The sequence below is a fragment of the Bolinopsis microptera genome, chromosome 9 (genome assembly GCF_026151205.1).
Source record: "Bolinopsis microptera isolate Bmic1 chromosome 9, MBARI_Bmic_1.0, whole genome shotgun sequence".
Taxonomy (NCBI): domain Eukaryota; kingdom Metazoa; phylum Ctenophora; class Tentaculata; order Lobata; family Bolinopsidae; genus Bolinopsis; species Bolinopsis microptera.
The window spans coordinates 3775847-3802897 of record NC_087080.1 but is presented as its reverse complement, the minus strand read 5'-3'; the positions used below and the strand labels follow the sequence as shown (position 1 = coordinate 3802897).

The window sequence follows — 27051 nt, the reverse complement described above, 5'->3', positions numbered from 1 at the left end:
AAAAGCAGCAATGACTCCTGAAACTTAGTGAAGAGAGAAAGTACAGGACAGGAATGATCTAGGAACCAGGAATAGTGCCTCTAACGAAAGAACTGGTTCACAGATCTCACAATACTATAAAGGAATACTGGTTGACTTCGAAAGTGGGAATACAATGGTGGATAAATTAACAACAAAAGGATCAACTGGAGGCTTGACAACGATATTTAAGTTAATTGTCACTGGAAAAGCTTTCTTAAAAACTAGAAAAAATGTAACAGAGCAGACGTTTTACTGAACATCTCCGAAGTGAGGGCCAAGGAGAGTGGAATATTAGGTGCAGTATGTTCGTGATGCGACAAGACTACTATGTTTGATCGAAGAGTTACTGTGAAAGTTCAGAAAATTCACTCTAGCGCTCGATTCTTCTTACATTTGTGGTAACTGAAAGTGGAGTGCGCGGCGTTTTTATTTATTCGTAACATTTTATATTCACAATTTATAATATTGATTAGATTTTTTGACTGCACCAGCAAGTATATACTAATTTAGCAAAAGTTTTGTTTACTCTTTCAGTTTTCACATTTGAATAGTTTTTAAGCATATATCATGATGATACATACTTTTAATTTTAATGTTTTATGAAATTAAATATGTATTCATTATTATTGAAATCATATTAGTACTATAATATGATCAATTGCAATAATCATATCGTATTAATAATATAATCTTAATCATATATATCATATTTATAATTTAATTTCGATTTTGCTAAACACGCTCAAAAGATGTGATCACTAATATTTTATTATATATTAAGCAATTAAACGATTAAAATATTTGTTGCCATTTTACTGCGCTACTACTAAATCGCTCGCCCAAATTTTAAGAAAATTCTTGTGAAAAGGCCCTTTGGGTATAAAATGGGTCGGAATCGATGTATTTTTGGACGCTGATTCCGAATTTGCTCTAACCAGAGCCCTCTCGCTTGCAGTAGCGCGCGACCGCCGTAGGCGTCACGCAGTACGCGTAGACACATGGCTATGTGAAATTCCGAATCACCCCCCCATGACGTAGGGTAAAAATGCTTACTTGGAGAGTTATGGGCAAAAAACCGTTTTGGTCACGTGACAGGCTAGTAAAATACGAATTCGATTGTTTATGGCTCGGGTTAGGGTTAGGGTTGTGGTAAGGGTTATGGTTAGCTTCGGAGTTATGGTTAGGGTTAGGGTTGGGATTATGGTTTATATAATACCGTTTTGTACGGCTGCAAAACCATAAAAACCAAAGTCACGTGAAATTTTTGGGCGAGCGAATTAGTAAAAGCCATTTTCAATTTTACTGACTCGACAACGTCAATTTTAATATACACTTTTAGTTAGACTAAATGCTTTTATGGCCTTTTGATCAGTATGAAGGAATTAAAAATACATGTTTTTGTCTCTTGACACCAATTGTAGGTTAAACTGGTCCTGATAGTAAATATAAAACGTAACAGTTATAGATAATAAAAACGCCGCGCACTCGACTTTCAGTTACCACAACTTTATATTATATTTACAGGAATCGAGCGCTATCGTGAATTGTCGAACTTTCACAGTAACTCTTCGATCAAACATAGTAGTCTTGTTTTTTTTGTTGATTGAAATAAATTTTCGTGCACATACAGAATGAATGGTTAATAATTTAATATATATGTAGACCAGGCTCTTGTCGCATCATGAACATACTGCACCTAATATTCCACTCTCCTTGGCCCTCACTTCGGAGATGTTCAGTAAAGCTGATAAGGAATAAAACCCAATCCCTACCGTTTGAAGTACTGAGTTTTCTATCTTTAAAAAATTGTCTTTTCTCAATTTGTGTCCGTTTATTTGATTCTTGTAAGATCTATTTTCGGTCTTTCATTGTAAGAGTTCCGAGATTTTTTGGTTGAGAATGTCCAACATAACATACATGAAACTTGACTGCTTTATTGACCCGGGTAGGAACCGGGGCCGGGATAGACATCCCAACACCAGGGCGTTGGGCCATAGTGTTGGGCTGCTTTAGGATGTGTTGGATCCCAGAGAAGTTGCCATTAAATGTTATAATTAAATATTAACATCAAAATATTCTATAATTCATGCTTCTCAGATTCCAAGGACTGAGCTGATAAGATGTACCCAATAGCAGTGGCGTAACGTTGCCTGTTGGCGCCCCCCGCCGAAAAGGCGCCCCCCTGTTGGCGCCCCCTCCCCTTTTGGTGCCCCTCCCTAAAATTGAACAAATTAGGTGATTTTAGAGGATGAGCCGGTAAAATCTCTAAAAAAGTGTGTATCTAGAGCAAAACGCGCAGTTTTGCTAGTACTTTAGTTAAGTTTTCGAAATTGTCCCACATTCAAACGACGATTTGGCGCCCCCCTAAGACGGCGCCCCCCTGCACAGCGGGGTCAGCGGGGCCCTTTGTTACGCCACTGCCCAATAGAATGCTATTAATCTGACTACAGTGATATCTTTGAATTTTTTGCCAGGCTGTTCAATTTACCATTGTGAACAAAAGTGCAAGATTCACAATATCTCGTAAACTTTCACTTTTTAGGAATATGTCCTTGCATGAATAATAGTAACCCAAATACACCCCGCGGAAGGGGGAGAGGCAGAGGAAAGCCTACCCAAACAACAGGTTATTATCCTTTAAACATTTTCAAGTGCTGATTAAAATCAATTTTTATAGCTTTAACGACTTACATCTATAGTAGGTCTCTCCGGGCAGTAAAGGTTTAGTGTAATCGATTGCACTGCTTGTGGTAAGCACCAAACCTCTACCTATTTCAAAATGCCGTCAATGTAACTCATAGCTCCTATGCTATGGTTACAGTTCTCTTGGCTTGCCAAGATGGACTCTTTAATTCAATCTATTCCTGCTATGGTTTCTGTACCAGTGGTACACAAAGAACAATCGTCTCACTTTTGATTTACTTTCTAGCAATTTCTACTTTCTGTCAACTGAAGCTCAACTTGGACAATGCCTAGACGTTCAGCCAAACGTGTGTAGATTGGATGGTTGAACTGCATTGTAGATGTTTTTTAATGCTTTGTTAAGTCTGCATATGAGCAATCTTGAATTGGTTGTTGTGAAAAACCTTAGTCCACAACTGAGTCAGTATTCACTACCCACTGATACCTTATTGTGTTTTCTGCATGAGCAGTTTTTACAGTTTAGGTTTTTACAGTTTAGGTTTTAACCCTTTTTCCTTAGTTAAGAATGTTTTATCCTCCAAGTCTTAATATTGCATCTAAAAGGTTAGCTACATAATATGACATTATTTTGCATTCATGTACATGGCATGTTATTTCATTAGTCATTACTTACTTGCATGTACTGTGCCATATTTGCAATGCCCATTGTCCATCTATTTTTCAGAGGGACAAGCCAGTGCTCAGAGTACATGTTGGGTCATTTTCATTTAACTCTAGTAGTAACTATGTAACTTCGAAGGTGTTGCTCTTTATTAGCAGATATTATTGCAGTGATATTAATGTCTGCACGAAGATATCTTAATGGTTATTATTACAATCATTAGCAATTTTATTATCTAGCAACAAAATTAAGTTTTCCCAAAAAACATATCTTATATAGAAAAAATAAATAACAATTATATTACATAACTAGTGAATAGCAAATCTTAACCAGGTCCAGTAGGATCAACTCCAGCAACACCCCAACAGAATCCTACTCCTATCAACTCACCACAGAACCAAAACGAACAGAAGTCACCACAACGAAATGTACCTACCGGCAGGGGAAGGGGACGAGCTCAACATAAAAAACCCGGAGCTGATGAACCAGCACAACAAACACCTTCTCCTGAAAAAGAACCTCTGGTTTGAAATATTTCGATATTTTCACTCGTATGATATACGGAATCATATGGTTATTGATTGAATAAGTGCCTCCAAGCTGGCCATTATTAATGCATTATCTAATTATCTATCTGATAGGATGGTGTGTGACTGTAACGGGTCCGCATGACTGCAAAAGTCAGTACGTTTAACGCCTCGAGGAAGATCGCAGGATTCCTAGTCTACGCTACTCTTTTCATCATGGCTACGACACTCAATTTTGGGACATGGAATGTTTGCGGTCTATCGACCACATACAGGCAACACTTCGTTGCAGAGGACATTGACAGATATAACTTAGACATTTTAGCACTTCAGGAGACCAAGACACGTGAATACTTGGAAACAACACTCCCTGGACATCATCGATTGTTTTTGTTTGATCAGAGACACGATAGACACGGTGGACTTGGGTTTATTGTTAACAAGCGTTTTTTGGAATGTATAGTATCGCATCATCAGATCAGTGACAGAGTTGTTTATATGGACTTTAAATTAAGTGCTAAAAGGGTGGATCAACCACCTTGTCATATCAGAATTGTTAATTGTTACAGCCCTACGAATCCCAAGTCAGTTCAGAATCCCCGATTAGCAACCCAATTTTACGATGAGCTACTCGAGGCTATCAGTGTACCTGCTAGATTTGAAGTATGGATGTTAGGCGACTTTAATGCCAAACTTGGCAAAAGAAGCCCTGTTGATGTAGAAAATGGTTTACATGTGAATATTGGTAGACATGGTGTTGGGAGGAGGAATGAAAACGGTGAAAGGTTGCTACACTTTCTCACTGCTAATGGCCTGTTTGCTGCCAACACTTCATTCTCCCATAACAGCAGACACATTACCACACGGACTGGTTGGATTCGGGATCGAGCAACCAGGAAAAGTAAACCTTATTTCCAACAGATTGACTTCATACTCTGCAAGTCCAGAAGCAAGGCACTGCTAACTGATGCCAGGTCATATGCAGGTACAAAGCACCGCAGTGACCACAAACTTGTTGTTGCCAAGGCAGATTTTTCGCAGCGCTTCATTTTGTACAGGGAGAGCAGAGCTTTTCAGAAGACTTATAACACAACAACCTTGATTGGAAGCAAACAGGCTCAACAACAATATCAGCAAGAACTTCGTCAGAAACTCGAGCAAACTGTATCAGATCCTGACTTTACCTCCAACAACACGGAACAGCAATTTGATATGCTTTTTGGTGAAGTTAAAGAAGCTGCTGTTTCCACTGTGGGTTTTCGCGAGCCACAGCGAAAGAGGAATCATTCCTCTGACAGTCAAGTTGTTAGCATGTCTGAAGAAAGGAAACAACTTTTACAACAACTGAACAACAACGAATACAGAGACAGGACAGCTCTCAGAGCTAAAATCAACAGGCTCTCAAACGACATTACTAAACGGTTGAAAACATTGAGAGTTGAGTTAGCAAACAGCCTAGCTAACTCTATAGCCACCATAGACGAAGGACGGAGAATGTTTGAAGCTGCTCGTCAACTATCAGGCAAACAGAAAACGGGTGCAGGCTCTGTGTCTGTTTTCAACAGTGACAACCAACTGGTAGATAATGAACGAGACAAGGCTGAAATCATTCGCCAGTACTTCGAAGAACACTACACTGGACCTGACAGTGAACCACCACTAGAACCGTTCACAGGTAACCCTAGGCCCCTTCAAAACCCCATTACAGCGTTTGAAGTTGAGCTTGCGGCCAAGAAACTCAAGAACGGTAAAGCTGTTGGACCAGATGGGATCCCAAACGAATTTCTCAAACACTCTCCTGAAATATTTTTTTCCACATTTGCACAACTTACTAATCGATCCTTTGAGCTCCATGAACATGTACCTTCTTTCACAGAGGGATACCTTACTCCGCTCCAAAAACCTGGAAAGCCACTAGGCCCCCCTAAGAGTTTGCGCCCACTTTGCCTACTAAACGGTACTAGAAAGATATTGTCCATGATAGTCTTAAAGCGCATCCAAAGGCAAGTATCTCAATACACTGGTCCTTGGCAGAATGCCTATAAACCTGGCCATAGTTGTGCAAATATCGTTTGGACCCAGCGAATACTAGTGTCAGTTGTCAAAGAAAAACGCTGGTCTTTTCATAAGATGGGCATTGACATGTCCTCTGCTTTTGATACCATAAAGAGGTCGGTATTACTTGACATTTTAGCTGATGCTGGTTGTAGTGAGGACGACATTCGACTGGTAAGGTATTTGCTCGCAAATACTAAACTGAAGATCAAAGTGAACTCAACAATATCGGGAGAGTTTATTGTCACAATTGGAGCTTTTCAAGGCGACAGTTTGTCTGGAAACTTGTTCACTCTATATCTGGCAGCAGCACTTTACCACCTGCGTGCTGTTATGTCCTATCTAAGACCTAACCCTCCCATAGCTGAGAATCTGTTACCCCTCGAGTGGGAGTATGCAGATGATGCTGATTTTACTGATGAGGATAAAAGCAACTTGGAGTCTTTGTTGCCAATATGTAAAGAGATATTGGAAGAGTGGAATCTTTTTGTCAATGAGTCAAAAACCGAATTCACCCACTTCTATCTGGCCGGAAAGAACGAGGTTGATGACAAAGGAGAGACACTCAGAGGTAGAGAATCTTGGAGGTCATCTATCTCTTTAGGCTCTAAGTTGTGTAGCATCGAAGATGTCAAGAGACGATGTATACTTGCTAACATTGCTTTTCAGAACTACAAAAAAGTCTGGGAACAAGGTAGACGTATACCCTTGAAGATTCGACTCAAGATATATGAAGCACAAGTTGTTTCAATACTGATGTATAATTGCAACAGTTGGGCAACATCTAAACAACTCCTTCAAAAACTTGATGTCTGCCACAGGAATCATCTCCGTACGATCATCGGCATGACCTACCCTAATGTCATACGAAATGTGACTCTATACAAACGCTGCGAAGTTGTTCCACTAAGTGAGCGTGTTGCTCGTGCACGGTGGAGAATGCTCGGTCACATCCTCCGCAGTGATAATAACTCACCTGCCCAGCTTGCCTTACATTTTGCTGTAGAGAGTCAGAGTTTGATGAGAGGTAGAGTCGGACGACACCAGTCAAACTTGTTAAAAACTATTTTGAACGATTTAAGTGACAGAAACTTTAGACTTGTAAATACAGACGATTTATACCATTTAAGACTTTTTGCAACAGATAGAAAAGCATGGAGAGAGTTAAGCATGATTTAGTTTATTCTGTGTTATTTTTCTCTTGGTGACTTATCAGGTCATCAAGATGTTCTTTATGTTCTATTTTTGATTTGAATAAAGTTATATAATAATAATTATCTAAATAAAAGACTAATTTAAAACTGTACAGGCAAACCAAGTTGCAGAGCTACAGATAGCACCAAAATATGACGCAAATGGAAAGATAATAAACCCCTGGACATCAAAAAATAAAACCTTGGAATTGATGCACAGGTTTGTGAGAGGTGTGGGTAATCTGCTCGAAAATTCTGCCAGTTCAGATTGTTCTATTTTCGGCTCTAAAATTTGTACTGATTTTCTACAGAATGGCTGTGTTCTAAAACATTCAGTCAAGCGTTTTTATCTGGAACTTATTAATTTTCGATATCTGCCAGGAAGGACTATGGAGTGGAAGGGAAACCTATCGACTTATATACTAATTTTTACGAGATTAATCACAAACCTACTATGAAGATACATCAGTACGAAATAACAATTGAGGTAAAGTTACATCGTTTAATAGAAATAAAATTAGATTTAATTTTAGTTTGGATATAAACCCTGTTAACCTCTTAGTCTCGTTTCAATCTTTTTAATGACACATTTTAAACTTACGTAGCAATGCTCACACATTTTCTACATTAAAAAGCATCCGCTTGTCATATGATTAAAAAATCCGAAACACAGATGCACAGATTTAGATAGGAAAATGTTTGCGTCAAAAAGGTGAGTTCGGCTTTTTAAGCACATCTAACTAAGAAAACGTTTGATGATTAAAAGTTTGATAGTAAATACTGTTGCAGATTCCAGAGAAAATACTGAAATCCAACAAAAGTTTAGCAGTAGATATTTTTAACAGAATGGTCTCCGACTACAGAGACGTGTACTTCACAGGTTCGTAACTAATGTTAATTAGGAATTTACGTTTTATACTAATTGCTTATCATCGTTGTATAGTGTATACTTACTAATCATCAGGATTCACTCTGGCAAATTCATTATTCGGCTAATTTTATTTACAATTTTTTCAGGTATTCATCCGGTGTTTGATGGTAGTCGGATCATGTACACTAATAAACGTATTCCAAACCTTGATAAGATGGTAAGCTGTTTGCCTCATGGTTCCTTATTATACCATCTAAGAGCATATATATGGGAACCATAATGCTATCATGCTAATCCATAATGAAATGTCGGTATATTTAATATTGACCGTTTAACGATAAGAAATTTGTGGTCATTACATTTCAATTTTTATCTTGAATTTTTTGTATGGAAATATTCAAATGAGTTTTTTCACACGAATCTAACACCTGATGAATGATAATTTGCAGATTCAACTGCCAGTAAAGTTCCAAAGTAACATTACGCGGCTTGAAGCAATCAACATTCAGATACGGCCCACTCAGGGTGTAATAGAATTCTCTGAAATAGAGGTACGTGTACACTTCAACACTTATATAAAAAACTGTGCACACAATTAACATGTTCAGTTGGCCTTTCATCTGCTGACTGGATAAATATAATAATCTACAATTGATCGAATATGTTTACATTAAATTACACATTTATAGTTGTAATCTTTCTCCTTTGCTAAATAAAATGTATAACAGTTATATAATATATTGTATATGGAAAATCACATGGTGTTCTTCACTCTATACTATAATAATTAATAATTATGTCTTGAAATATTTTTATTCATGAACTTTGAACCCCGTGTACTAACACACAGCAACCTATTCCGCAGAAAGTGTACAAAAACGAGACCAAAGATTTACCTTACAACCTATTCTCGTGCGCCGACATAATCCTTGGCTTCATGCCAAAAATGAGCTACGTGAGCTACGGAAGGAACTATTTCCCACGTGGTCAAACCGTTGCTGATCTAGGGAATGGTATTCAACTCTGGTCCGGTTCTGTTATGGCAGTTAAACCAGGTTAGGAATGTTTAATTCCACACGTGTTACTCACGTGTTACTATTTACTAATCTCACACCTGTTACTCTGGGCTCTGGAATAATGACGTTATGTCATACAGTCCCCACCCATTGCGTAGTTTATTACCATACACATGTTGCTGTACTCGTTAAATTGTTTATTGTACTGAACCAACACATTGAATCCCCAGAGATGTCCTCAGTGTTGTATGTAATTAGACCCATTCACCTAAGATAAAGCTCGATGTGTACATTTTAATGAACCATATAACAATGAGTTAAATTGTTACTGAAACAAGTTACAATGAGTTACATTGTTACTGAAACCATTTACAATGAGTTACATTGTTACTGAAACCAGTTACAATGAGTTACATTGTTACTGAAACCAGTAACAATGAGTTACATTGTTACTGAAACCAGTTACAATGAGTTACATTGTTACTGAAACCAGTTACAATGAGTTATGTATTGTTACTGAAACCAGTTACAATGAGTTACATTGTTACTGAAACAAGTTACAATGAGTTACATTGTAACTGAAACCAGTTACAATGAGTTACATTGTTACTGAAACCAGTTACAATGAGTTACATTGTAACTGAAACCAGTTACAATGAGTTACATTGTAACTGAAACCAGTTACAATGAGTTACATTGTTACTGAAACCAGTTACAATGAGTTACATTGTTACTGAAACCAGTTACAATGAGTTACATTGTTACTGAAACCAGTTACAATGAGTTACATTGTTACTGAAACCAGTCACAATGAGTTACATTGTTACTGAAACAAGTTACAATGAGTTACATTGTTACTGAAACAAGTTACAATGAGTTACATTGTTACTGAAACAAGTTACAATGAGTTACATTGTTACTGAAACCAGTTACAATGAGTTACATTGTTACTGAAACCAGTTACAATGAGTTATGTATTGTTACTGAAACCAGTTACAATGAGTTACATTGTTACTGAAACCAGTTACAATGAGTTACATTGTTACTGAAACTAGTTACAATGAGTTACATTGTTACTGAAACCAGTTACAATGAGTTACATTGTAACTGAAACCAGTTACAATGAGTTACATTGTTACTGAAACAAGTTACAATGAGTTACATTGTTACTGAAACCAGTTACAATGAGTTACATTGTTACTGAAACCAGTTACAATGAGTTACATTGTTACTGAAACCAGTTACAATGAGTTACATTGTTAATGAAACCAGTTACAATGAGTTACATTGTTACTGAAACCAGTTACAATGAGTTACATTGTTACTGAAACAAGTTACAATGAGTTATATTGTAACTGAAACCAGTTACAATGAGTTACATTTTTACTGAAACCAGTTACAATGAGTTACATTGTTACTGAAACAAGTTACAATGAGTTATATTGTAACTGAAACCAGTTACAATGAGTTACATTTTTACTGAAACCAGTTACAATGAGTTACATTATAACTGAAACCTGCAGCTGCCGACGTTTGAGGGGATCTCAGGATCTGGCAATTATGCTTTATAGCTGCTTTATCACAAACAAGCCATTGTTAAACTTTACTCCTCAGTGTCGAGTATAAGTGCCAGTAACTGATTTACAGTAGGGCAAACTGCCTGTTTAACTTTGTCTCTTCACGTTTACGTCTTAATTTGTTAAATAAACTTTAAATTTAATTTGTTGTCTTAAATACAGTTTGTTTAGTTAGTTGGAAATTTATTAAAATTCTTTTCAGGGCAGTGGAAGTTACTGGTGAATATCGACGAGAAGCACACTGCATTTTACAAGGAGCAGAGTTTAAAAGATTTTCTCACCAGTATTTATCCGAACAGACAGAGCTTCAAGTCATTTGAAATTAGTAAGGTTGGTCAATAATAATACCTTATCGGACCTTATTTGAACGGACAATAAACAGCAATGTCTTATAAATACTGCTTGACTATTGGTAAAGTGTCTTCTTTATTTCAAATGTAAACTAATTTAAACTCCCTGAGCTGGGGAGATACATCATGATTATCTGAGATATAATTGTTCGCACATTCTAATTTACACGTGTTAGCTTTTCTGAACAACTTGCTTAAGTTTCCGGGGTTCGTAAAGTCCCAACTTCCACTCCAGAGCTTCGTTTGTTCATGGGTGAAGTTAAACTGTTGGTTAATTAATTTATAATAGATTGATTATGATAATAGATTAATTAATATAATTTTTAGATAAACGATCACTTGAAAGGGTTACAAGTACAAGTAACACACAACGGACATCCCAGAAAACATCGTGTAGTTGCCTTAAAAGAGGAGCCTGCTAACAAACATCTAATGACTGGTAAAATATCTTACAGTTAAAATATTAATTAAGTATTAATTAAGTATTAATTAAGTATTAATTAAGTATTAATTAAGTAATAATTAAGTATTAATTAAGTATTAATTAAAGCTCACAATTTAATATGACGATTTGTATATTTCTGTATATAATTTATTAAAATCTTCTGTTGTTTGTTTTCCAAATTCCAGGTTACTCTGTTTACTTTTTACAATATCTTGTTACATGTGTGTTACATGTGTGTTACATGTGTGTTACATGTGTGTTACATGTGTGTTACATATGTGTTACATGTGCAGTGTGTTACATGTGTGTTACATGTATGTTACATGTGTTTTACATGTGGGTTACATGTGTGTTACATGTGTGTTACATGTGTGTTACATGTGTGTTACACGTGTGTTACATGTGTGTTACATGTGTGTTACACGTGTGTTACATGTGTGTTACACGTGTGTTACACGTGTGTTACATGTGTGTTACATGTGTGTTACATGTGTGTTACACGTGTGTTACATGTGTGTTACATGTATGTTACATGTGTGTTACATGTATGTTACACGTGTTTTACATGTGGGTTACATGTGTGTTACATGTGTGTTACATGTGTGTTACATGTGTGTTACATGTGTGTTACATGTGTGTTACATGTGTGTTACATGTGTGTTACACGTGTGTTTACTTCAGACAACAACACGGGTCTGAAGATGACGATAGAATCTTACTTCAAGAAAAACAAGGATATCACTTTACAGTTCCCTCAGCTGCCTTGTGTTCAGGTATGACTTTTAATTTAACAGTAATTATCCTCAATTTTGTTCCGCCCATCAAAAATAGTCTTAGGTATAGTTAAGTAGTAAAAGGTAATTAAGTAGTAAAAGGCAATTTTTGAAACATGGTATTTTAGTATTGTTTGAATATGTTACTGTTAACTTTATTGGGTTTATTCCGCATAACTCCAAACAACCTCCTACAATAACTGGGACTGTGTTCAGGTTGAGCCGAAGAACAGAGATATCTACCTTCCTGTTGAGCTCTGCACTATTGTGGAGGGGCAGCGTTGTATCAGGTACCACACTTTATACAATATACATATACTTTGAAATTTCTTCGTGGGGTTGATACGTTGAATCCGTAGTCTATAAGTAACTGTGCTTTAATTAATAATTACCTAATGGCCCTTTAATAGCTCCTTGTTTGGTCTGATTAGATCACAGTGTGTACTTTTAACTTCTGGTCATGGCAAATTTGAATTTAGTCGGGGTCTTAGAATAACATTAAAGGGGCGTATAATTTGATTAATATGATTATTATGATATGCTTTCTGTCATTTTCAACTGCATAAAACTTACTTAATTAACTGCAAAGAATTACTATTTACCAATTACCACACAAATTTACGAAAATTTTTAGGAAATTGCTTCAATTATGTGGATTCTTGGAAATGTGATCTGAATACCATGTAAATAGAAACTTTTTACTAGGTCGCTATCAGAAAAGCAGATTGCAGATATCATCAGAACATCCGCTAAAAGACCGGATGTGAAAAAACGAAACATCGATTCTGCAGCAAAGAAACTCATCGATTCTAGTTACGAGTTAGCTAAGGTGAGGATTGGTTTTATTTCATTATATTGTAATAACTTTATTCAAATAAAAAAGAAATAAATGAACATTTAAGTAGCCAGAAAAAGAAAGAAATACGGATGCACAAACTAAAACAAATTCTTCCATCCTGCTGGATTATTGTTCATAATTTATAATCTTTTGCATCTATTTGTTTTCGTATCTATGAACATGCAGCACATTCGAATTGATTAAAGATGTACGAGTCTGTATTATATTGTCACACTAAGGCTAAAGTCCATAACACCGTGCTATATTAATAAGTAATAGATCTGGATACATGTGGGGAACTGATTGGTAAGTTACTGTTACGGGTCAGTTGTGAGAAACAGTCGGAAACTTAACGACTCCTTTTTGGTGATTCCTTATCCACCACAAACTTCTCCTTCACCACATCCACATTCTCCTCGCTGATAACGTTGAAATCTTTGATCTTCAGTTTCCCACTCTGCATGCACTGCACGAATCTCTTCCCCTTGAAATACAGCTCATAACACTTCTTACTGTCCGGGAACTTGCCAGACAAGGTCACCGCTCCCGCCTTCTTCTGGATCTTAACCTTCAGTTTCAGTTCTTTCTGAGCTCCACTAGTGAGGAACTTGAAGTCTGCGTTCGTTGGTTCCGTGCCTAAGGCTTCGTCTTTGAGGAGTGAGTTGTAGAACCGACCGTATTTCTCTGATCCTACCATGACCTTTATCTTGAATTTCTTCCTGAAACATATTGTAATTATCCATCATGATTTAGGTGTTAATAGGTGTCAATTGGCATGAAATTTGTTGTATTGCCGATATGTGGCTGCAGGATTGAGGATGATTATATATATTAACTCTGCTACCTCTACTACTACTCTGCCGTTTCACCATTATAAGAACTATCTTGGTATCACAGTTTCATTGTATCTTAACTGCGGAAGGCCCCGGAAGAGGTAATAGTGGCGCTAATACTTACAGACTGTGAAACTGACAACTGTGACTTACACGGTGTTTGTGACTGACAAGAAGACGACTTTAATAGGGATATAGTTGTGTTCCCAACAGTACACAGCCGCAGCCTGGTCCATATTACATGGCATCGTGGCGTCCTTGTAGTCCGTTACCGTACACGTCTGTAGAAATACTCTTGGTTTGATCAAGTTTAATAACGTTAATTATGCTAATTAAATCTAATTAATTAAAATAACGTTAATTATGCTAATTATAACTACTTGATTAGTGGTGAAGTAAACAATACAGCAACAGTAACCAACAAAAAAAAGTAACCGACCGACGTAGCTCCAAGCTCGTCGTTAGTGAGTGCAACAAAGTCAAAACAGTTCAACATTGTTCTTGCGAATTCGTCTTTAGTCGTAAAACTCGCGCGACGCCCCCGACGATATCCGTTCATTTTGCAGAATTCTGAAGCTTCCAGGTCGTACCAGTAGTCGTCGCAAATAGGACTCATTTTTTTAATACCTAACTGCTTCTGCACAACTGAAGGAATGATAAGTGAAAGAGACACAACACTGCGCAAACATTGTAATACTATAAAATATTAATCGATGCCAAAAATTTTCCAAATTATCTCAAATAATAGCCCGATCTTAACGTACCGTTAGAATTATCAATTAGTATGGGCATGGCACCAGTTTCATCGGGAGCTCCAAGCTCATACTCCTGAAAAAACTCAACAGGAAACCACGTTGTATCGGGCTGTGCGGTCTCAAGCCTAAACTCCCAGGGTGTGGTCGCTGTACTGAACCGGTATAAACCAGCGCGGACCGTGCATAAAAGCGCCAAAAAATGTAACAACATATTCAGAGACGAATATCTGAAGTGAGGGAGGCTTTGGTTGAGGCTTGATTTTCTATCGGAATTTCGTTGTCTCGTGACGGGATAGTTTTCAATTTGCAAGTACCCTATTAGTGCTTACTTACTTATGTTCTTGTAAATAATTAGTACCAGTTTAAATTTCGATTATTTTGGCCTACTTTGTGGCTCCACTCTTGTAACTAATACTCATTTTGACGGTAAGAAATTTTCATGAGTTCATAATTTCATTTAAGTTTTATTATGGACCTTAACAAAAGTAACGGACTGTATCGGACAATCACCGTATTTAAGAAGCTAATGGTATCCTGTCGTCCATCCTCATTCGTCAGCCGTAGCGAAATATGTTGCCTGATCATCAATTGCACAAACAAACAAATATCATCGGAAGATAGTTATGATATATAATATACTAATAGTCTACTTATACTGTGAGACAGTATACCTCAGCTCAGTTAGCATTTAACTATTAATCAAACTTAGGATCTGCTTGCATTTCTCGTCATTACTTCAGACTGTTATCGTATTGTCGCCAGTCAATTTTGGTGTAATCTTGAACAGCTCTACCACAGAAACTCAAGGAGTTGAAATAAGTGGCGATGATTATGAAAAGCTAAACTTCACGTATATATTGCAATTATAAACTATCCTAAATACAGTAAAAAAAACCCGATTTTCCGCGGAGTTTAGAGAAAGTAAACAGCCGCTGTGAATCAGAGTTTGCGGCAAATCGGGGTTCTGCTGTACAGAGCTATATATAAAACTATATAAAGAACTTTGCGAAGAGCTTTATAAAGAGCTTTATAAAGAGCTTTATAAAGAGCTTTGTAAAGAGCTTTGTAAAGAGCTTTGTAAAGAGCTTTATAAAGAGCTTTGTAAAGAGCTTTATAAAGAGCTTTATAAAGAGCTTTGTAAAGAGCTTTGTAAAGAGCTTTGTAAAGAGCTTTATAAAGAGCTTTGTAAAGAGCTTTGTAAAGAGCTTCATGAAGAGATTTATGAAAAGAGTCTAATAAAGAGTTACAATCAAGCACAGCTTTCAAGCTCCCATGCTGGTCCGGATTGTAAGAAGTATCTTTTGAAGCTTGCTTAATTTCTCGATGTCCTGCAGCTGTCTTAATACCTGAAATTTTCCAATGTGCCCATCGGATACAGTATTAACAATTTAATACGAATAGTGAATTTCAGCAAGTTAAGATGATCGTGTTTCATCAGGTGATACATTTAGCAATTAGCATGGCAGTTAGCATGGCAGTCAATCTTAAGATGTTATTTTCGAGTGTGCTCTTTCTACAGTTACATGTTCACCAATCTTTTTGTATCTTGTGCGATTTCACTTTAACATTGTTCTTCCGTATCTTCAAACTGGATATAATAACTCAGAATAAGGACTAGAGAACTTAATACTTAAATAAGAACTTGCGATCATCTTACCAAAAGGAGTAGCAGCTGGGAATAGCTTACAAAGTTACAAGATAAAACAACAGCAGAACCTAACGTCTCACTGAATAAAGGGACTTGAGAATACCTATTATTAACTAAATCATTCAGAGAGTTAACACTGAATGATCGAGAGTGGGGCATACGTAATAATGTTGGTGTTAGTAGTGGTTATAATAGTGTTGTTACTTGTGGTTCTTTGTTTGGTCCGGTCCTACAAAAGAACACTCAGACAGTTTTCTCTCAGGGGATGCCCTGTTATCAGCAAACCTTCTGATACTGATAGTCACATTGTTTCTTCTACTTATCATGGGAAGCCCAGGAATCCGTTACCAAATAGAAAGTTTTGAGTGAACGTGGCCCGTTTGCCTTGTTTTAGTTGATTTTGATTCAACATTTTCAATTGTAGATACTGGTTTGGAGCGAGTATTTCTATTTTGAGATATTATATGTATACAATAATAATATTTATATTTTGAGATATTATTATATGTATACAATAACGTTTGTATTTAACAAATGAAGGTTGTCAGAGCAAAAAAATAGCCGTATTATTTCATTTACAATAAATATCACATTATTAATAAATGACAGATTTCAAATAGTAATTTTGTTTGTAATCGACCCATGTCCCATGGGTTATGGACTGCTCGAGTGGTCCACTCTCAAACGATAATTTTACAATTACGGTATATAATAAATTACGTATATAATAAATTTCAAACAATAAAATCCTTAGAAAACAATCTACCAAACATAGTACTCAATACTGCAACTGGAATTTAACGTTTAATATTTCAGAGCTACGGACTAGAGTTGAGTGACAGACCTATGAAGGTGAAGGGAAGAGTGTTGCAGGCTCCCAACCTAACCTACGGTAACGGCAGCGTTACGGCAAGTGCTGGACAGTGGCGGGGAAAAAGGTACTTTCTCACGTCATAACTTTTCAGCTCTCATGTTTAATGTTTTCCATCACAATTATATGTTGTCTCGTAGTCAAAAATTTCTTTTAACAATAAATTATCTGCCCCTGAAATATTGCTATCTGCCATATTTTGGCGAATTATAAAATTAAGCCTAGTGGATATCAAACATAAGTTTGCTTATGTTCGAGTCACATTGAAACGTTGAATAATTCCTTTCCTGATAAGAGCCTTTTCCTTGTCACATCAAACAGGATCAATAGAAATTTACCCAAGAAAACATAAGTTAGCTTGTTACAGATGAAATACTGATAATAATTATCAGGATGAAGACCTCTAGATCCCTTACTAATTGGGGCCTCATGAGCATGGCCTCTAAAGACCGGTTCGACCCAAGAAAGTTCAAGAATGATCTTGCAAAGGAGGGATCCAATATGGGGATCATCTTTAGTGATCCTGTGGTTGTTAGATACGTCGAGGAACGAAGTGAGTTGACTCTTTCTCTGTGTATTGAAATTTAATTCCTCATGGTTTGAGTCATAGATGAGATAAAACATTTACAACAGTTAAAGCTGATAATCTTAATTAAATTATAATTTGCTTTATCAATTTGTAATATTCTAAATCCTCATCCACCCAAACCAAATTAATCAATCACAGTTAATTAACTATTTACTAATCACCAATCTATTTGCCCAGATTTCCTGCGAATAGGAGAAGAGATAATAGAACAACACAAGAACCTACAGTACATGTTCGTGATCCTACCACCTAACACAAACAACAACACATACAGCATGGTTAAAGAGATGGAGGTCTCCTCCGGGGTCCTTACTCAGTGTATCAGATTAGGTCAGTTACTTAATTAATTAGTTTTTGTTAATCACTTGATAACTTACTTAATTAAATAGTTGGAAAGTGCTCTCAAATCTAGTGAAAACACGGGCAAGTTCAAGCCATATCAATAGCTGGTAATAACTTGATAGTTATCAAGCACCAATGATGCCATGAAAATTTTAATTTGTGCAAATAAATTTATAATTAAGTTAAATATCTGTAAGTATGAGTAAGTTTACATCAAGAATTTAAAACATTGAAATGATTATATATGTTTTGTGTAAGTATCACCATGACTTGCCACATTAGTGATGTGGCTAGAATAGTTATCCTTAGGACACGTCGCTTAAGATCACAATGTAATGTTATTCCTGGCCGCTAAATTAAGATATATGTTACATCCGTCCAAAAGATTATACATATTTCCATCCCGGCTTGGTTACAATCAAATATCTGGGGAAAGCAGCCAATTGGTCCACGTAAGTTAAACACAGTGATTTCCCCTGCAATCTGAGTGAACTCTAATTCACCCAGATTCAATATACGCTACACAACTTCACAAATATTCGATTAAAATCTCCTTCAATCAGACACGTATCAGAAGAAGTTCAAACCCCAAACGTTGGGTAACATTCTACTAAAAACAAACACCAAACTAGGAGGAGTCAACTGGGAGGTTAGTACTGGAATTATAGGTTTATGTTTGATATCACAACCAGCAACCTGCAACCTGCAACCTGCAACCTGCAACCCAGTCATGATACAATGCTAAATAACTTAATAAAATCGGTCAATTTAATAGAATCTATTAGTATTCATTTTTATTTACTATTTATAATTTTTCTTCTTCTAAATCTTAACCTTGATCTCAGTTGGCGTACAACATGTCACCGCTAGCAAACCAGATGGGAAAGTTTGTGTTCAGCGAACCGGTAATGATAGTTGGAGCAGATGTCACCCATTGGGCTAGAGGTATGTTTGAAATGGAGCATCTACAGTTGGTTTATCGTCGGGGTTTGAATTTCAAATTACCATGGCATAGGAACCAAACTTTATTTCACCATTGTATTCTGTACTTCAAAGTACAATGTACATTGTACAGTGAGAGCCTTAATTAACGCTACATAACTTATTCAATACACTGAAACTAAAGATTCTGGCAGGTTTCCAAACGAATTTATCGCGTGACACTAAACCACCAATAACTTCCAGACGAAGGGAACAAGCCCTCAATAGCAGGTGTAGTGTGTACGCTAGACCGAGCGTGCAGTAAGTACGCCAGTAGAATCCGACTTCAACACCACAAACGGAACAGAACTTCAGATGAGATTATCCGCGATTTCAAGGTAGGGTGAGGGTAGGGTGATTTCAAGGTAGGGTGAGGGTAGGGTGATTTCAAGTTAGGGTGAGGGTAGGGTGATTTCAAGGTAGGTGATTTCAAGGTTATTTCTGGTGCTGTTTTTATGGATGACGCTAAAATTTAGTAATTTTTATATCATAAATTCGATTATGACACAGTCAAATTTGTGATAAAATATCAGCTTTCCTCCGTCAATTCCATTAAACAACGTCCTCCAATTTAACTGATCAATTTTCAGGAAATAATGAAGGAACTGTTGATAGAGTTCCGCATCACCTCAAAGCGCAAACCCTCCAAGATATTATACTACAGAGACGGTGTTTCACAGGGACAGTTTATCCAGACACTGACTGAGGAGATTGCTGGGATCCAGGCAGCTTGCAAGGTAGCTTTTAGGGGACATTTAGAGGGCTTTAGAGGATATGTTATCGTGTTATCTTTATTCATTAGTTGGAAATATCGTGTATACCCGGATGGTATTGATGCTTGCTTGGGTTTAACTGTCTTGATGTGGTGCGTTTGACGTGTGTAAATATAATTTACTGTGTCATGTGGGGAGGTCATATTTCATCTACCGGGGCTTAAAGTTCCTAAAATTATTCATTATCGCTCTAAACTCAATGACAAAGGAGCTTAAATTCAAGTTTTGACATCTGATATCCAAGTGCTCTAATTTTGTATCTTGTAAAATTGCACACCTAGACAGTAATTATTTGTACAAATCCTCTGATCGGCCAGCATCTCAAGTGTCGTTACTGATCAATTTATACGCCCTAGGGCCATGATAATTTTACCATATGTGACCAAATGCTCACACCTGTGCATGTGAATGCTGTAACATCTCATTGTTACAGCATTGCACATTGAGCCCCCGTTCCAAAGTCTACAACTAGTAAACCATAGTAACATGTATGTAACATCACGTTCTAAGGTAGACTGGCAGGTTGGTTTGACTGGCAGTCACAGGACACGGTACATCTTGTGATTGTAGTGTGTTGGTAGTTTTACTGTCAAACGTGACATTCCGATGAGGTTATAAAACAACACGTGCTTTTTACATGATACAAATACACGTGGCTCACTATAAAGTATAACAGTTTAAATAATATATCCTACACTGTAGAGTGTAGAGTGTAGAGTGCAGAGTGTAGAGTGTAGAGTGTAGAGTGTAGAGTGTAGAGTGTAGAGTGTAGAGTGTAGAGTGTAGAGTATAGGTAATAAACTGTCCACTCAGAGCTACAGTTAGGTGAGACTAATTGTGGGGGGGGAGGGGTGGTCTGTTAACCGTATCGAGCCGTTTATAGGCCGTATAGAGACCGTATAGTGGCCGTATACCGACCCTATAGAGCTATAGTGGTTAAACCTAATCTCCTAACCTATGTTTAACCTGGTGTTATAACAAGAGTGTATTTCACTTCTCTACTTGTTTCATCCTTATTCCTTAAATTCCTTACATTCCTTCAGGAGCTAGAACCAGACTACCAACCTAAGATAACCTACATTAACGCTCAGAAGCGGCATCATACCAGACTGTACTGTGCAGAACCACGTGACACTGACAGGTCTGTGCAATGTTTATCTTATTAATGTTCTGTACTTGTCTGTACAGGTCTGTATTTACAAGTTGATAAAATGCAAGTTGTCCTCTTCAATTTATTGTTTACTTTATGAATAAAGTATAGTATTTAGTCACGACCGAAGCTAATAAGTGGTGTATAAATTTATTGTTCTTGTATTTTTGAAAGTTTGTTAACTTTCGTTTTCTATTAGGTCAGGTAATGTGTATAAATTTATTGTTCTTGTATTTTTGAAAGTTTATTAACTTTCGTTTTCTACTAGGTCAGGTAATGTGTATAAATTTATTGTTCTTGTATTTTTGAAAGTTTGTTAACTTTCGTTTTCTATTAGGTCAGGCAATGTTCCTGCCGGTACAGTAGTTGACAGGGAGATAACAAATCCAATACACTTCGACTTTTACCTCAACAGTCACAGTGGTATTCAAGGTAAATTGTTCAAACTTTCTTGAGCTTGTTCATATGTTTATGATCATGTTATCTTTTGCAGTTGATCAACCACTTCACCCAATTAGACCCAGGTCTCCCACGGTTAACAAGGTGCCCATTGCCCAATCAGCTTAATATGGTGCCCTAGTTAAGTGACTAAATGAGATTTGACTGTTAAAAAGGTATGCTGATTGGGTTTCCAATCATTTTCCCAGTTCAGCTTGTCAAGTAAACGTGTTAAATTGGGTGAATTTGTTCGTCAGTAATTGTTGTAGCATATATAATTTATAAAGCAATATCCTAAATTTGTTGGTATCATTGTCATTGGTTGGATCAGATCACAATTAACTTAACAGTACTCTCACTTTTCTTCGTCGAATTAGTTACTAGTAGTGTCAACCAACACACGAACGAAGAGCAAGCACCCCGGGAGTCGCACATAGCGAACCCAACCTTGACACCGCTGACCAACCTCCTGAGAGAAACTATATAGCCTGACCATGATTCTTACTGGATATCAACGTTTCAACTATCATCAATTTCAACATCTAGATCTACCGAATCAATACCTTTAAAAATGTTTGGAAACTACAACCTCTACTTCAACAATCTCCCCGCTCTGGAGTCTCGGTGCAAGATAGCTGGCATTCCTGTGGAACCCTTTTTCTGCTCTACTGTTACTCATGTAGTGGTGTTCAACAAGGCTAAAATCTGTCCCAAACTTCTCACCAAGATCCATACTCTCGGAGCCAAGCTGATCTCTTCTGTGGCTGTCAAAACGTGGCTTGAAGACTACAACATTGTTAAAAAACACAACTCCTCCCCTCCCAAACCTAAACCTGCCTGTTCTTACTCCTGTCATCACCCAGCGAGCAGCTCTTGTAATTCAGGATGAAGATAAGATCTACAAGCCTCAGTTCCTGACAAAGACTCAAGTACCATGTTACCCAGACCACCCCTGCTCTGGATCACCCTGGGCTAAACAGATGAGTCCTGGAGACAAACCCTCTCCTACACCCCACTCCAAACCAGCATGTTACAGATCCCCCACAACTCAATCCCCACCTCGCCCCCTACCCACCCAACGCAAGATCTTCTGTGAGAACTGCAGAGTTTCTGTCAGCGATCTGGACGCCCATTTCAAGACATTACAACACCGGAGATACGCAGAGAACGACAAGAACTTTGCTGAGCTGGATGAAGTTATCGGAGATCTTACTTTGGAGAACCTGTTATCCAACTCCAACAAGAAGAGGAGAGTTCAAGTGCCTACTCTTCGCATGACTCTACATTCTCGGACACTTATTCGACCCTGTCCTCCTCTTATCAAGGGATTCTCTTTTAGGAGATAGCGATTGGAATAATGTTTTTATTATTTGTATTTGATTTTAAACATGCTTTAACAAATTATTGGTCTTAATTTCAACTGAAATGAGCCCTATTTAAGAAATCACGTATCGTGATGAGCTTACTTAATAAGTTTAATGTAATAATACAGTAGACACAGAATATTTAAGATTTGACATATTTAAGATTTGTGTCACGACAGTCCGTAACCTATCGCAACAGCTTTTACGTACAAAGGTACAACACAACATTGTACAATACAGCCCCAATACAGAGTAGCTCCTCAAAATTATGCCTTTTATAATAACACTATTGAACTATCCAGTGCATCAAGGGAATTAGGTACGATCTCTTGATCTACTTTGAGGCAAAAACTATTTTGATACCAAAGCTAGGTAACAAATAACAAAAGTTATAAAATGTGCAGGTACAAACAGACCTTGCCACTACACCGTGTTATAAAATATGTTGTGCAGGTACAAACAGACCTTGCCACTACACCATTATAAAATACATGTTCATGTTGTGCATGTACAAACAGACCTTGCCACTACACCATTATAAAATATGTTGTGCAGGTACAAACAGACCTTGCCACTACACCGTGTTATAAAATACATGTTGTGCAGGTACAAACAGACCTTGCCACTACACCGTGTTATAAAATACATGTTGTGCAGGTACAAACAGACCTTGCCACTACACCGTGTTATAAAATATGTTGTGCAGGTACAAACAGACCTTGCCACTACACCGTGTTATAAAATACATGTTGTGCAGGTACAAACAGACCTTGCCACTACACCGTTATAAAATATGTTGTGCAGGTACAAACAGACCTTGCCACTACACCGTGTTATAAAATACATGTTGTGCAGGTACAAACAGACCTTGCCACTACACCGCTATAAAATACATGTTGTGCAGGTACAAACAGACCTTGCCACTACACCGTGTTATAAAATACATGTTGTGCAGGTACAAACAGACCTTGCCACTACACCGTGTTATAAAATACATGTTGTGCAGGTACAAACAGACCTTGCCACTACACCGTGTTATAAAATACATGTTGTGCAGGTACAAACAGACCTTGCCACTACACCGCTATAAAATACATGTTGTGCAGGTACAAACAGACCTTGCCACTACACCGCTATAAAATACATGTTGTGCAGGTACAAACAGACCATGCCACTACACCGTTATAAAATACATGTTGTGCAGGTACAAACAGACCTTGCCACTACACCTTTATAAAATACATGTTGTGCAGGTACAAACAGACCATGCCACTACACCGTTATAAAATACATGTTGTGCAGGTACAAACAGACCTTGCCACTACACCTTTATAAAATATGTTGTGCAGGTACAAACAGACCTTGCCACTACACCTTTATAAAATATGTTGTGCAGGTACAAACAGACCTTGCCACTACACCGCTATAAAATACATGTTGTGCAGGTACAAACAGACCTTGCCACTACACCGTTATAAAATACATGTTGTGCAGGTACAAACAGACCATGCCACTACACCGTTATAAAATACATGTTGTGCAGGTACAAACAGACCTTGCCACTACACCTTTATAAAATATGTTGTGCAGGTACAAACAGACCTTGCCACTACACCGCTATAAAATACATGTTGTGCAGGTACAAACAGACCTTGCCACTACACCGCTATAAAATATGTTGTGCAGGTACAAACAGACCTTGCCACTACACCTTTATAAAATACATGTTGTGCAGGTACAAACAGACCTTGCCACTACACCGCTATAAAATATGTTGTGCAGGTACAAACAGACCTTGCCACTACACCGTGTTATAAAATATGTTGTGCAGGTACAAACAGACCTTGCCACTACACCCTTATAAAATATGTTGTGCAGGTACAAACAGACCTTGCCACTACACCGTGTTATAAAATACATGTTGTGCAGGTACAAACAGACCTTGCCACTACACCGTGTTATAAAATACATGTTGTGCAGGTACAAACAGACCTTGCCACTACACCGTGTTATAAAATACATGTTGTGCAGGTACAAACAGACCTTGCCACTACACCGTGTTATAAAATATGTTGTGCAGGTACAAACAGACCTTGCCACTACACCGTGTTATAAAATATGTTGTGCAGGTACAAACAGACCTTGCCACTACACCGTGTTATAAAATATGTTGTGCTGGTACAAACAGACCTTGCCACTACACCGCTATAAAATATGTTGTGCAGGTACAAACAGACCTTGCCACTACACCGTGTTATAAAATATGTTGTGCAGGTACAAACAGACCTTGCCACTACACCGTGTTATAAAATATGTTGTGCAGGTACAAACAGACCTTGCCACTACACCGTGTTATAAAATATGTTGTGCTGGTACAAACAGACCTTGCCACTACACCGCTATAAAATATGTTGTGCAGGTACAAACAGACCTTGCCACTACACCGTTATAAAATATGTTGTGCAGGTACAAACAGACCTTGCCACTACACCGTGTTATAAAATACATGTTGTGCAGGTACAAACAGACCTTGCCACTACACCGTTATAAAATACATGTTGTGCAGGTACAAACAGACCTTGCCACTACACAGTGCTGTATGACGACAGTGACATGTCCCCTGATATGGTACAACTCCTCACCTTCTACCTCTGCCACACTTACGCTCGTTGCTCCAGGTAGCTACTTCCATTTTAACTTACGCTCGTTGCTCCAGGTAGCTACTTCCATTTTAACTTACGCTCGTTGCTCCAGGTAGCTACTTTCATTTTAACTTACGCTCGTTGCCCCAAGTAGCTACTTCCATTTTAATTCATTGTAGAATCTTATATTCCTAAATTAATTATCGGTTAATTAATTATTATATCAGTTGCTCCAGTTTCATAGCTATTAGCTACTTTAATTTTCTGATATATTCTAAATTAATTATCAGAGTATCAGCTGATATTTATTAATATTATCTTCCTGACACTTAAAATCACTCAGGAGTGTGTCCTACCCAGCACCCACCTACTACGCGCACTTGCTCTGCGCACGTGCGCGCACAATGCTCTCTGCAATGCGCCTCAACTGGTTTGACGCAGCTAAACCCCCCAACCTTAGTCAGATTGAATACAAACTGGCTCAGCACAAGAACTTGAAAAACATAAGCTATTTTGTGTGAGTCTCTTTTTTTTCATCGTAAGGCAGGACTAAAAATAATTAGACCAAGAAGATAAGTTTTTAGAGCAATCTCTCTTCTATAATATAATGAAATTATACATTCCTGCCTTAGAATATATATTTTTGCCATACTATTCATACTATTTTTAATGATGCTCTCTTCGATTTTACTCATCAATCAGATTTTTATCATTTTCTTTATGCCCTCAGACCGTGGTGTATTTCATTATTTGGATTTTTCTTGTTATAAAGGGTGGGCCAAAATTAACTTGACGTTGAAAATATTTTTTCAAACCCGATAAAGCAAATATTAAATCCCAAGTTAATTTCGGCCTTATAAGCGTGTGTGTATTACCTTTATTCAGATGAAATTGAAGGGCATTATTTCACCCTGATGAGGATTCTTGTTCAAATTCTGACTATATTTTTTATAGAATGCGTAACTTAAGTTACATTATTATAACTACACTTTATACGATTTACTGCAATTTGATATCGATTGATTTGTATATCGGTTTGACTGTAGACATTGAAATAGCAGAATTTTACCAAATCAGCCATTTTTGGTCTCGGGTATAATAATGTAACTTAAGGTATATTTAACTATTGTTATTTCTGTTACTTAAAGCTGGTTGTCAGAATTAAAGAATTGGGTTTATCGTCAGCAAATTGACATTTGATTTAAGAGATCATTGATCTATGCTATATTATTTAAGCTGTCGTCAAAAATTATGTCTGGGTTAAACTGTACATTTTGTTAAGGCAAGAAATATATTTTGCTAAATGTTCAATTGTAAAGGTTCATCTCCTGCAATCACTATTTCAAGATCAATACTGGGTTTTATTTTCTTAAAGCATGCCACATCAGATGAAGAGTTTTCCACTTTGTGACAGTGGCAACTTTGACAAGATAGATGATGAAATGTAACACGCAGGTATATAGTTTTAGAAATAGGAGCGCCGCGCCTGCCTCGCTAGCTAAGCTACGTGACGCGCGCTACAGTTCGGATCCGTTTGGTCACTGATTCGATATCAGAGTCATTAGATTTTGAACAGCTTGACTCAGCCTGCAAATATTCATGTTGATTGAACTAAATTGCCTGTAGGGATTCGTTCAGTTTCAGTATGGCTATGATGGCAAACTGCGGAAGTGATATACAGTTTAACTTATTACC

The 27051-nt window shown here is 37.3% G+C and overlaps 2 protein-coding genes across 6 annotated transcripts; one reads left to right on the top strand and one right to left on the bottom strand.

Annotated features, from left to right (window-relative positions):
• The first annotated feature begins 2551 nt into the window (after positions 1 to 2551).
• LOC134821241 (protein argonaute-2-like) lies at positions 2552 to 26708 on the top strand. Of its 5 annotated transcripts, none has more exons than XM_063831941.1 (25): positions 2558 to 2647; positions 2951 to 3011; positions 3659 to 3849; positions 7217 to 7320; positions 7482 to 7587; positions 7890 to 7980; positions 8118 to 8188; positions 8421 to 8522; positions 8837 to 9026; positions 10767 to 10894; positions 11242 to 11353; positions 12041 to 12132; positions 12349 to 12422; positions 12838 to 12961; positions 17023 to 17144; positions 17470 to 17630; positions 17844 to 17996; positions 18572 to 18657; positions 18854 to 18953; positions 19194 to 19327; positions 19580 to 19726; positions 20806 to 20903; positions 21250 to 21344; positions 25281 to 25392; positions 25700 to 26708. In XM_063831941.1, the coding sequence occupies exons 2-25, from the start codon at positions 2990 to 2992 to the stop codon at positions 25875 to 25877; spliced, it is 2793 nt and encodes a 930-aa protein (XP_063688011.1). In that variant the 5' UTR covers positions 2558 to 2647; positions 2951 to 2989; the 3' UTR covers positions 25878 to 26708. The 5 variants fall into 5 exon arrangements, with proteins under 5 accessions (XP_063688010.1, XP_063688011.1, XP_063688014.1 ...); XM_063831942.1 differs by lacking the exon at positions 2558 to 2647 and adding an exon at positions 2719 to 2771; XM_063831940.1 differs by lacking the exon at positions 2951 to 3011 and having other exon boundaries at positions 2552 to 2647.
• Positions 13109 to 14786, bottom strand: LOC134821242 (uncharacterized). The gene is made up of 4 exons (XM_063831945.1): positions 14568 to 14786; positions 14243 to 14448; positions 13957 to 14084; positions 13109 to 13689 (listed from the first exon to the last, which is right to left on the bottom strand). Exons 1-4 carry the CDS (start codon positions 14767 to 14769, stop codon positions 13320 to 13322), a joined length of 906 nt encoding a protein of 301 aa, XP_063688015.1. The 5' UTR covers positions 14770 to 14786; the 3' UTR covers positions 13109 to 13319.
• Positions 26709 to 27051: the final 343 nt, after the last annotated feature.

Coding starts and splice junctions, on each gene's coding strand:
- LOC134821241 (XM_063831940.1), top strand. CDS start 2,578: ATGAATAATAGTAACCCAAATACACCCCGCGGAAGGGGGAGAGGCAGA. Junction 12,423..12,837: donor GAGGGGCAGCGTTGTATCAG/GTACCACACTTT, acceptor ACTTTTTACTAG/GTCGCTATCAGAAAAGCAGA. Junction 25,393..25,699: donor ACTTACGCTCGTTGCTCCAG/GTAGCTACTTCC, acceptor AAAATCACTCAG/GAGTGTGTCCTACCCAGCAC.
- LOC134821242 (XM_063831945.1), bottom strand. CDS start 14,769: ATGTTGTTACATTTTTTGGCGCTTTTATGCACGGTCCGCGCTGGTTTA. Junction 14,085..14,242: donor ACGAGCTTGGAGCTACGTCG/GTCGGTTACTTT, acceptor GTATTTCTACAG/ACGTGTACGGTAACGGACTA. Junction 13,690..13,956: donor TTGTCAGTCACAAACACCGT/GTAAGTCACAGT, acceptor AATATGTTTCAG/GAAGAAATTCAAGATAAAGG.